We start from the raw sequence: 12,258 nt of genomic DNA, 5'->3' as shown, positions 1-12,258 counted from the left end.
CTAAAAAAACTGGGCGTGTTTAGTCTTCAGAAAAGAAGAATGAAGATGGACATAATAACAGTCTTCAAATATGTTAAGGGCTGTGATAAAGAGGATAGTAATCAAGTGTTCTCCATGTCCACTGAATGTAGGACAAGATGTAATCAGCCTGATCTGCAGCAAGGGAAATTTAAGTTATTAGGAAAACTTTTCTAACTATGAGGACAGTTAAGTGCTAGAATAGATTACCTAAGGAGGTTGTAGAATCCCCATCACTGGAGGTTTTGAAGAAGAGGTTAGATAGACATCTATTATGGATTGTCTAGGTATACTTAGTCTACCTTAGCATGGGGGTGTGGACTAGATGACCTCTCAAGGTCTCTTCCAGCTCTAAATTTCTGTGATTCTTTGTCCAGGACTTCGGCACAATTTGGAAAACAATTAAAACACAGTTAGGACCTGTATGCAATACAAGACCAAATTCTTTTGGAACCGATCCTCCTTTTTCACCCATTGTTTTGTTGTGTTTGAGGTGGTGAAATAGCAGATTCCACTATGTATGTCAAAGTAGTTCCATTGGCTAATTTGGAGGGCAATATGAGACATTTGAATTTTTAAAGTATGAATTAGATCTGTTAGGTGAGAGACTCACTAAAGAGAATTGAACGTGTAATATAACAATAACAGGAGTGCTGGGATGCATTGGAGAAATGTGATGGCTACGTAGCCATTTTCATCCTTGAAGTTATGTCATTGGTTTGCTAATAATAGGCAGACTGATTGGAAGAACTTTTTTTTTTTTTAAGGGAGCTTCATGGAAAATGACTGGACTGGAGTTAGTGAATAAGTAGATGAGTACCAGTTGTGGTTTCAGACACTCTAAAACATGAGGTTATCACCTGATATTTCCCTCATTACAGTGATTTGACTGAAATCACAACTGAGTAGATGAAGTAAATAGCTAAACAATGAGAGGGTTTCTTTTATCCTTCATAGTAATTTTTACTATTTTAAAGATAGCTATTTCCATGGCAGACATCCTATTTTACAATTAAAAGTATAAAAACCCACCACAATTCTTCATGTTATTTATGCTTTCTCAGAGACCTAGTGCTTTTGCTCTCAAACTTTGTACAGAGCACCTGGTTTGCCAGTTATTGCGAAGCAACATGCTTTATTGTGAACAAATGAAATTGGCAGCAGAAGCAAACCTTAAGAATATTTCTTGCATTTGCTTCAGTTCCTTTTGCAACGTATTCTCCTGTTTATGGCTAATCGTAACAAGAAGACTCCTGATACCTTCAGCTTTCAGTGGTTGTGTCTATATTAGCCTTTTCCCCCTACATATTTCCCACCGTTGCCAACACCAATGCAGCTCCACCATGGGAAGCAGCAGTGAGAGTGCTAGTGTAGAAAAGCCACCTGCACTATCTTGATCGCTGTGTCATGCACATGTATCCCTACATGTCTGGAATGCCCCCATTCCAGACAACATGTTAGTAATAACGTCACTGGTGCCTTGTTTACACTTATCAGTGGAGCTGCACCAATCTTTGCAATGGAGAGAAATATTTGGATGAAAAGGGTGGTATAGACAAAGGCAGAGAGGCATTGAAGTGCATTTATGGTCAGAAGAGAGGGTATGCTGGTACCTGCTTATTAAATAGCTAGGACTTCTTAGTATTCCAAGCCCTGTCTGCTTGCTGTTCTGAAAGATATGTTAGCCCTCTGTAGCTATTTCAGATATAGGAAAGTAAGCTGAGGTTGCATTCTTCCTCATAATCAACAATATTCTTAACTAAGACCTTGTCTACACAGGAAAGTTATACTGGTATAAGGTATCAAGTATCAGAAGGGTAGCCGTGTTAGTCTGGATCTGTAAAAGTGGCAAAGAATCCTGTGGCACCTTATAGACGAACAGACGTATTGGAGCATAAGCTTTCGTGGGATGCATCTGACAAAGTGGGCATTCACCCACGAAAGCTTATGCTCCAATATGTCTGTTAGTCTATAAGGTACCACAGGACTCTTTGCTGGTGTAAGGTATGAATTTATACCTCTATAGTTATACTGGCAGTTCCCTACATTGAATAAGAGTGACTTTTTCTGGGTCAGCTTATGTCACTTTGGAAGTAGCTTAAGCAATACCAGAAAAAGCCATTTTTATGCTGGAATTAGGGAGTTATGCAAGTGTAACTATATCAGTATAGTTGTACCGGTGTAATTTTGCCACTTAATTTCCCTGTGTAGATGAGTCCTAAATTCTAATTGCAGAATTTGTACTGCTGGCCATGGTATCTGAGCCAGAAAACACCAAGCATGACTGTTGGATCCCAGGTGAAGGTTACAGGACTGGCAGTTAGGGGAAAAAAATGTTTTATTTGTTAACTTAGCTATTTGTTATAAAGTTACTCAAAGAGAATAAATGAGAACCTCATGATGCCATTTTTCCCATTGTCTTTTTGTTATGTTTGACCAGTTCCTAGCACGTTGGGGCCTCTCATCCCTGAATATGGCTTTCAGGTGCTACTGCATCACAAATAATTATACTTTTAAGAATATAACAGCACCTTAAGCATATATTCTGTGAAACATTTGTGATGTAATAATCATAAGGCAGCCTCAATTTACAGCACCAATATTTTTTGTTGAAGATTGGCCATTTTTAAGTCTGTTGTTGAGTGTCCAGGGAGGTTAAAGTGTTCTCCTACTCGTTTTTGAATGTTACAATTCTTGATGTCTGGTTTGTGTATATTTATTCTTTTACGTAGAGACTGTCCAGTTTGGCCAATGTACATGGCAGACGGGCATTGCTGGAACATGATGGCATATATCACATTTAAAAGTGGCCATTCTTCAACAAAAAAACTTTAGAAACAGACTTCAGTGAGAAACTGCAGAACTGGAATTAATTTGCAAACTTCACACCATCAGATTAGGCCTAAATAAAGACTGGGAGTGGCTAGGTCACTACAAAAAGTAATTTTCCCTCTGATACTCACACCTTCTTGTTTACTGTTGGGAATGAGCCACACCCACCCTGATTGAATTGGCCTCCTTAGCACTGACCTACCACTTGGTAAGGCTACTCCCATCTTTTCATGTGCTGTATATTTATACCTACCTACTGTATTTTTCACTCAATGCATCTGATGAAGTGGGTTATACCCACGAAAGCTTATGCCCAAATAAATTTGTTAGTTTCTAAGGTGCCACAAGGACCCCTCATTGTTTTTGCTGATACAGACTAACATGGCTACCCCTCTGAAACTTTTAATTAGACTGGTATACATAAATCAGTACAACTTTCTAGTGTAGACAGTGCCTACGAGTTGAGAGGGGTGGGGGCATTCTAAGCATTCAGTTCCTGGCTCAAAGGAGCACTGACTGCAACAATAGCTGTGGTTTGCTCACCGCTTGTTGGAGTCAAGTCACTAATATTGAAAATTTCATAGATCTTGGGAAATGCTGTACATTTTCTTTTCTTCCCATTAGTTAATATTTGTCTTGCTTCCTTCTTTCCTTTTCGCCTTGGTATTTTTGTTGTTGTTGTGTTTTTTTGTTTTTTTTTTTTTTTAAAACCCTGCTACATGTTGTTAGCTTGAGATTGTGGTGTTCATAAGTGAAAGTCACACTGTGTTCATTAAAATGATATAATTAGATGAGCTTTGAGTTAGCTCTTTGCCACACTTCCTCATCGGAAAATGGTACAGTTTATGATGAACCCAGTAGCTACTAATGTACATAGTAACTACAGAAGCCAGTTCTTGTTTTGTTAGTTATACAAATAGAATGTGAAAGATGTTAGCTGGCCTATTACTGCCCTACTATGGGATCATAGAGGTTAGGGCTGAATCAAACTTTGGGCATAAAATGTTTGGGGTGTTGGTTTGGGGGTATTTGGAGGTATTTACCCTAAATGGTCAATACTTTGGAATAACAGATTTTGAAAGCAACATTTTACTTACATGGCTTTTTTGATCTGTTGCAAAGGGGCTGGCGGGGGAGTTAAAGTTTATTGGGAAATAATATAATTTAGGGGACCTATGTATAAGGAGGTATAATGGGCAGGTTATACGAAGAATGGTGAAGGGAAAGGAATCAAAGGTCAGATTGCAAGAAGACGTCAACCCACTTTGCCCCCCGGGGTGGAAGCCTTTTGTGGAAGGTAAGAACAGTGACCCAGTTCCTGATGGAGACCTCTTCTTTCAGCTAGCTGAAGCTATGTATTTGGGGGTGGGGAAAGAAAGGGAACAGCATGTAGGAGAAGAGTAAAAGAGTACATGGCACTAAAATGGAGCAGGGAGATAAGGCTGAGGAGCAGAGGAAAAACTCAAACAAGAGAAGACAAAACAAGATTAAGAAACAGAAAATCTAGCAGGAGAAGAGCAAAATGTAAGCATGGGGAGCAAGATATGCAGACAGTAAAATAGGATTAGACTGGGAGAGTGAAAATGCAGTATAGACATTTGAGACTGGGAGATTAACTTTTCTCCTGCCCTGGTTTTTACTTGATAAGTCGAGTTCTTCTGTTTTGGAGAGGGAGTGTTCATTCCCATCCAACTCTCCCATTGCATGTTCCAGCTGTGTGTTTTTCTTTCAGTTTAAACCTGTGGTTACCCTACAGGTGATAGATCTGCAAACTAAGAGCCAGGTCCTCAGCTGGTTGAAATAATCGTCATAGCGCTATTGACTTCAGTGGAGCTGTGCCAGTTTACATTGCTGAGAATCTGGCCCTAAAGGTTATGGTCTCTGATGGCTCTGCACTGTGCCATTGACATGTGTGTAAAATGCCACCAGATCAGAATCCAGATGGCACTAGCGTTAAAAGCTACACAAGGTGCAAGGCAATGGAGAATTAGGTCCTGAATGTTTCTATGGTGCTGAAGAGGAAATGGAATCACCATGAAAACAGTTGTTCAATCTGATGAATTATTTAATCCAGACCACAAATGTCTTTTTGCACATGTGATGCACAAATGTTCTTTCAATCTGAACACACCCTTTCCTGTCACAGATGTCACAATTCTTAAAACATCCACTTGTTTATCTAGTTAGCAGTTTACAGGTGGGAGTATATGGGTTGGATGGGTTGGAGGCAGAGAAGAATTCAGTTGAAGAACTAAGCAGTCTTTTCCGGTATCTGTGGGTTGGTGGTAGAAGTATTCTTGGGAGCGCTCTGTGTCAGTACTTTTGGTTTCTGAAAAGAAAAGTATAAATTAGTCTATAAATAACACTGAGTTCAGAATTCTGGGCCAGACCCATAGCAGATGTCAATCAGGGTGGCTCTCGATTGAAGTAAAAATTACATCAGCTGACAGTCTAGTCTTCTGTATGCAACATTTTTTTTAAATAGATCATTGCATTTTTAACACCATCTTCTTCTAAAATAAGTTAGTTTGTCAGTAACTCTGCCCCTTTTCCCAGAATTGTTTCACTTACCAACAGAGCTGATGCAATTCTCCCCTTCCTGTTCTTCCCCTGCCACTCAAAAAGTATAGCTTAAAGTGATTTTTTTTTGTTTCTATATGTAATTTAGAGCATTTCTAAAGTGTATTATCACCACACATGCAGTCATGGGACATAGTCAGTTCTCCATCTTGGAGGCTTGTCTAACACGGTATTTTCTCTGATTTTACTAAACTGATAGGAAAAAATGATTTAGTTAAATCAGTGCAACCCTTTAGTGTGGATGAAATTACAGTGGTATTTACAGAGATATTTATATCAGTATAGCTTGTTTTGGCTCAAACACTAATATAAACACATTTATACCAGTATAACTATCCATACTAGAGACTAAATCGTTGCAACAACTATGTGTAGACAAGCTCTTAATGTATTCATATGTCTTTGAGCATCCTGTCCAGTTTTTCCTCTCTATTTTGGGCTCTTTTCTGGGGGAATGATTTGGTTCAGTAACTATCCTCCAAAAGCTGAACAGGTTATTAAATTACCATACAAACACATTAGTTAGATACACTGCCAAATATTTATATTTTAAAGGATACTTTAATATTCACATATGAATTTAGGGCTTGCTATGCCAATTTCCTTAACATGATGTAGGATCTTCCAGAGATGTTAGCTGAAAGTGTCTGCATTTCTTCAATCTCATACGGCTGTTATTAGCAGTACATGTTTATAGTGTAGAATTGCCCAAAGGCCTCAGTCCTGACTGGAACTCCATTCTGCTGGGCACTGGATAAATACTGGGCCACATCATGGTCCATTCCACAAGCCAGCCCAGGGACTTGAGGGGGCATGTGTCCCTTATTCCCTTGGACCAATACACTGTACCACCGCTTCCTGTGTGTAGGGAGAAGTGGGCTCTGAAGAGCTGCTACGTTCAGGTAGGTGGGAAAGAGCCTTGACTCGGCTCCCCTCCAGTGTGCCCAATTATGCAGTTTCACTGGTGCATCAGGGAGCATGTGCTGTGACGGGTGTAGGCCTCCCTCCACAGAGCAGCTAGGAGAGAGATTGTGACTTTGCAAGGCAAAATCTCTCCACTTGTGTTGCTCCTGGAGTAGCCTGTGATGTGCTCCCCTTACTCTGGTGTGGATCACAAAGAGATGATCTTCTAGACCATAGGAAAAAGACAATTCCTGCCTCCTTGGGCTGGTGTTAAGCATTTATATAACTTAATTTCAGATATTTTGATTTAAGAAAAATTGTACAGAGTGGTGAGGAAACATAGATTCAGCAGCATGCTAATAAAATGTAGTAGTCATTCTATACCATGGAGTATTTTTTGTAAAGCCTCTTTTATTTAATGAAATGATTGGCATTTGAAAAAACTTCTACACAACTATTTTTAGTCGGTGATTTACAAGTTAGATAATCAGTTTGTCGCCACTCAGATCACTGAGTCCCCATGAATATAGTGTGTTTGACAGTTAAAAAATCTACAATATTATTTAATTTTAAAAATTCCCTTTTTAGCTAGCTGTGTGGCAAGGAGTTTTCCGGACATGTACTGTAGTTCAGATGATTCATTGGTTTTTGCTTCTCCTTTTAAAGGATTGCAACTTTCTATAAAGCAGCAGTTTAGCTTTTAGTCTGAACACAGAAAAGCAAAACAATCAAAGAATCTTTCAGGCTCCGTTCTTATTCTAAAACTAATTGCTTGATTTATTATGCACTTACAGGAATTTGTAACCGTCCTGGTACGGGACCCTAGGATACAGAAGGAAGACTCTTGGCATTCACATATAAACTATGAGATATTCATTCATGTAAGTATGAAAATAACATAGTAAAAATACTTTGCACTTATGTAGCACATCTATTCAAGGCTGTGATCACTTCAGAAATATTAATGATTTAAGCCATACAGCACCACTGGGACATTAGCAGGTATTTTTATGCAGATGGAGAAACAAAGCAATGGATAAAGTGGCTTGGCCAAAGTCATGCAACAAATCAGTGACAGAGCTGGGAATTTAATCATGATACACACTGGCTCACATTTGTGTGCTCTAGTATGCTCTGTTCTCTGGCAGATACTGTTCATGGTTCAAATTCTTAGCAAGACGACCAATGTGGCAGACTTTTCATAGTCACTGGTTTTATCATAGTAAGAAAAACCATTGGATTTCAAGCATCTGTGTTTATACAACTCTCTTTTCAATGAATAATCCAGTTATTTGCTTCATAATCAAAATTCCTGAAGCTGTTTTATCTGTCAAGCTATTTGATTGTCATAACTGTGTAAATGTTCAATGTGGCTAGACATTTATATTGTGCCCAGTTCTGTGGTATCTGGGTACTTCAAGTGTTTTTCTTAATGCTTATAATTTTAGTGTACTGCATTTTAATAAGGATACGTTTGAAATTGTGATTCTATCATATCCTAAATCTGCCATACATTTCATTTAATTAAATATTGCTGATTATTCTTCCATTACCACACTTTGCTGGATGAAACATTGAAGGGATTATAATAATTTCCTCAATCTAGATCCTGAGATTGAAAAATATGATGTATGAAAAATTTCGTTCTTCCCCTCATGTTGGCAGGATTACTGGGTTCAGCCTATTACTGTTTTGAGTGTAAAGTGTCCCCTACAATATTGGCTATCAGACAAACATGGATCACGTTGGAGAAAAGTGAAATTACATCTTTTGTCACACATTGATGCTGTACTTTGGGGAAGCCCATTGTTGGAAAATTGACAAGAAACTGGTAATGTGGACAGAGTGAATGCATAAGAGGATAATTTGGGTCTCTCAGAGGTTCGGTTTCTGCCATTCCAAGCACTCCAACAGCAGTACACCATACCTTGTCCAGCTCTCTGCCATTACCTTCGGCTTAAGCCTCTCTTGAAGGATTTATTTGATCCTGTTATACTGGAAGCACTAGAGACTCCAGAATTGTTGCAGATATGGAGAGTACTCCATAGGTTCACCTGACCAGTTATAGCTTCTTACGACTTTGTGGCCCAAAAACCCCTCCTTAATTTAGATTGCTAGCAACAAGCATTGAACAAAGATTTGTATATATTCTTGAAAACTAGCCAACGGAGAAATACCTTACAAAGCATTAAAAACTGTATGTATCTACAGTTGAGGCTGATTCAACAGAAAATTTATATTTCATTCACACTGGTCACTGCACAGCTTACAATGCTTTGCCAAAACAAACTGCTGTTGGAGATGTGGGTCTCCCAGAGCTCAGATGTTTTGGGACTGTCCCAGGATACAATCCTTTTGGCTAGAAGTGGGCAGGAGGATTAATATGATAATGGATATCTCTTTATAAATTACTTCCCAGAACTGTGTTTTGGGATATATCGCATCATCTTGGAAACTTTCCACCTCATGGAAAACTTGTTCTCTAGAGCAGTGCTGGTAGCCAAATGTCTCATACTGCTTAGGTGGCAGGGCAGACTGCCTTCAGGGCTAGAAGCTTGGCTCAGCAACTGGGCTGACCTAGCAGCTAAAGAGCAGGTAACATTTCTGAGAAGAAGGACCTCAAACAGATTTGAACAGATTTGGTCCGACTTTTTAGAAGTCTTTGATTAACTCATAGTGGATGGAAACTGAGATAATACTCTCCTCTCCTTCCCTGCTCCACTCCCTTCCTTTCTTTTCCCTCCCTTTTTTTCTTTTCTTATTTTTTGGGTGGAAAATATAAATTAAAAAAATCTTGCTTAATTACTCAAATATTGAGGTGAGAGTTTGAGAGCATAAAGTCATATGATTGCTAAATAAAGCCACAAGTCTGTCAGCACTTATTACTTGTGTGTGGGAGGAAAGCATTCATCTTAGTAAGGGCAAACAATCAAGTGACTGGTAACTAAGGGCCCAATCATTACATCTGCTTTTCCCTGTGTAGCAAGTATTCATGCTAGTCCTCTTGATAGAGCCCTGCGCATGCGATCCGCAAAAATTATCTGCGGATGCGGATATCCGCAGATTTGCAGAGCTCTACATTGGGGGCTGAACTGAGGCTCCGAGGCACCCCCCGTCTGGAGCCCGGTCGGGGAGAGATGCGCTGGCAGCTGTGGGGGGCCATGATGGACCGTCCATCTATCCTGGGTAGGGAGCAGTGTTCCCTCAAATTTTTCCCACCCATGTGCGGAATGAATTTTGTTATGTAAAGCAATATGGAGGTGATGTGAGGGGGTGCAGAAGGGTGCTCTGGGGCTATGATGGGGAGAGAGGACTCCCCTGAGCTCTCTCTCCCCACAGCAGCATCTGGGCTGGGGAAGAAGAGGTGCTTCTTCCCTCTGCAGCAGCTTCGGAGCTAGGGCGGCAGTATAGGTGCTCCTTCCCCAGCAGGTCCAGGCTGGGGCTGGGTTCAGGCCATGGGAGGGCTGCTGTGGCAGAGTTGGGGCCGGGGGAAGGGCGTCCCGGCCGCAGCAGGTTGGGTGCCGGGCTAGGTTGTGGCCTTCCCTGGCTGCGGCAGGTCCCTGGGTGGGTTCTCTGAGCGCCTGCGCTGTGCAAAGAAGGCTGCTGGACGGAGACACAGCTTACAGTGAACTTAGCCAGGGGCCCAAGCAGCCCCCCACCCAGGACTTGTGGAGGGACCCAAGGTCTCCACAGCTGCCAGCGCAGCTCTCCCCAGCCGGGCTCCGGCCAGGAAGGGGGGTAGCTCGGAGCTGCAGACCAGCCACAATAACAGCTGGGCAGGCAGCTGTGGGGAGCTGCGGTGGACCCTCCACCTGCATTGGGCATGGGACCCAAGCAGCCCATGAATCCTGTCCCTACTCCCAAGGCAGGTGGAGGATCCGCGCCACATTGCAGATACTGTCAGAGCCTTTCCGCATCTGCAATGGTATCTGCAGATATAGTCCATGGATACAAAGTGGTTACCCATGGATTTGCAGGGCTCTTCCTATTGATTTAACTGGGACTATGCATGCTTGGAAGGAGTAAGTGTTTGCAAGGTAGTGACCAAAGCTATTTTAAAAAAAACACCCTTTTTTAAATGCAAAAATTGGAGTTTTCTGTTGGAAGTCATTTTCTGACAAACTTTTTCACCTGATGTAATTGATGTCTTCATTCTGATCATTCTTTGCTTTTAAAACAAAGTGAAGAAAAATATATTTCCCTGAGAAGTTAGAAACTGATCCTGATCTGGTTCAAGATGCAACTGTTTACATAGCTATTATACTGAACTGAATAGAAGTCAGTCCTTCAGCTTTCAGGGAGAGAATTCTCAGTGCCTTTTTTTAGTATGAAATATCTATGCTGTTTTCTTAAGTCTAAAGGATTTACAGGTAAAGTGAGTCTCATTTCCCAACAGACAAATAGCATGTGCTTTACAAGGAAAACATCTTGTGTTAGACGACGCTTTCGAGAATTTGTATGGCTGCGGCAGAGACTTCAGAAGAATGCTGTGCTACTGTGAGTGACTTTTTTTTTTTTTTTTTAATTTACCTTCTTCCATCAAATACAAATTTAATACTCTGAAGATGACACGCAGGTAGGGTTTTTATCTGTTCGGAACTATTACTAAAGAATCATATAAGTTAGAGTTGGGCAAGACTTTAGCCCATATCCTCTGTACCCTACCAGTGCAAGGTTGTTTTCCACAATATATTTTCTAGTGGTTTGCGGGTACTTCTACACAGTAATAAAAATTTTGTGGCTGACCTGGCCTCTGGGACTGAAAAACTGCTATGTAGCTGTTCGGGCTCAGGCTGTAACCATTGCAAGGTCCCAGAGCTTGGGTTTTAGCCTAAGCCTGAATGTCTACACAGCAGTTTTTCAGCCAAGAACCCAAGCCAGCTGACAGTTTTTTTTATCACTGTGTAGACGTACCCCTGCCTTGCCTGGAGTTAAACATCTCAAGTAGTGGGGCTTCCACTATTACCTTTTGGTAACTATTCCCCAAACTAGTAAGGCTTAACGTATTTAATCTTATATTTTGTTGTATACGAGTTTGAACAGCTAGTGCTCTTGATGAACCATTAAAGATAACAAAAATGTAAATTACACTGTTCTACATTTTCCTGACCCAACTGTTCATCCTTGGAGTCTAGGTGTCTATATACCAAGGTTCTCATATGGTCCTTATCACTGTGGTATCTGAGCACCTCCCAAAATGACAAAATGTGTACACAAAGATACATTTCTCTCTCTCTCTCTCTTCCCTCCATTCATCAGAGACTGGCTTTGCTTTATATTTGTCCAAGATATTTTTTCCTTTGGCCTGATGTTGTAATTTATCCTCCTAAACTTAGATCACTCGCATAAACTATTTTTCTCAGCCACTTCATTTTTGGTTTTAACTCTGTATTTTATTTTTTAAAGCCAATTACCTGAACTTCCATCTAAAACTCCCTTTTTTAATATGAATAATCCCCATCATGTGGACCATCGTCGACAGGGCCTACAAGAATTTCTTGAGAAGTAAGTACTGCATCTTAGTGTGTTTTTATTGAAGTCACTAATTTGCTGTATTAGACAGCTCATCTCTTGTACGGGAGAGCCATCTTGTGGTGAGCATTATATATTGCTCTTTTAGATTTCCTCTGTCTCTCATGGACACATTTTTGTATATACCACTTCAGCTGAACTGTTGCTACCAAATTTCAGCTGAAGTTCTGCACATTTCAGTGTATTGATTAGAAATTGGCATTTTTGTGAAGCATCAGTGTTTAAATTATTTCATGGCCTTATTTTGGTTAAAAATGCTCTTCTGGTAAAATCTGTTATCTTTCAAGAATGAGATAACTATGTTAAAACAAAGAAACAGGTTTACAGTGGTGAGGAAACTAGTGTTAACACCTCTCTAGCAAACTCTGCTTAAACACAATGGGCTTTGGGAAA

General features: G+C 40.4%; 1 protein-coding gene across 4 annotated transcripts in view; it reads left to right on the top strand.

The window, feature by feature from the left end:
* SNX10 (sorting nexin 10) overlaps window positions 1-12,258 on the top strand; it is a 66,441-nt gene that overhangs the window by 39,465 nt on the left and 14,718 nt on the right. For 3 of the 4 annotated variants that reach the window (XM_073333652.2, XM_078851767.1, XM_073333654.2), the window contains 3 exons: window positions 7,128-7,214; window positions 10,730-10,830; window positions 11,740-11,838. In XM_073333652.2, coding sequence (XP_073189753.1) covers window positions 7,128-7,214; window positions 10,730-10,830; window positions 11,740-11,838 — 287 coding nt within the window. The remainder of the gene's footprint in view (window positions 1-7,127; window positions 7,215-10,729; window positions 10,831-11,739; window positions 11,839-12,258) is intronic. The other variant, XM_073333653.2, reaches the window with a different exon arrangement.

This window comes from Lepidochelys kempii, chromosome 2 (genome assembly GCF_965140285.1).
Source record: "Lepidochelys kempii isolate rLepKem1 chromosome 2, rLepKem1.hap1, whole genome shotgun sequence".
NCBI classification, from domain to species: Eukaryota; Metazoa; Chordata; order Testudines; family Cheloniidae; genus Lepidochelys; species Lepidochelys kempii.
This window is presented reverse-complemented; position numbering and strand designations above follow the sequence as displayed.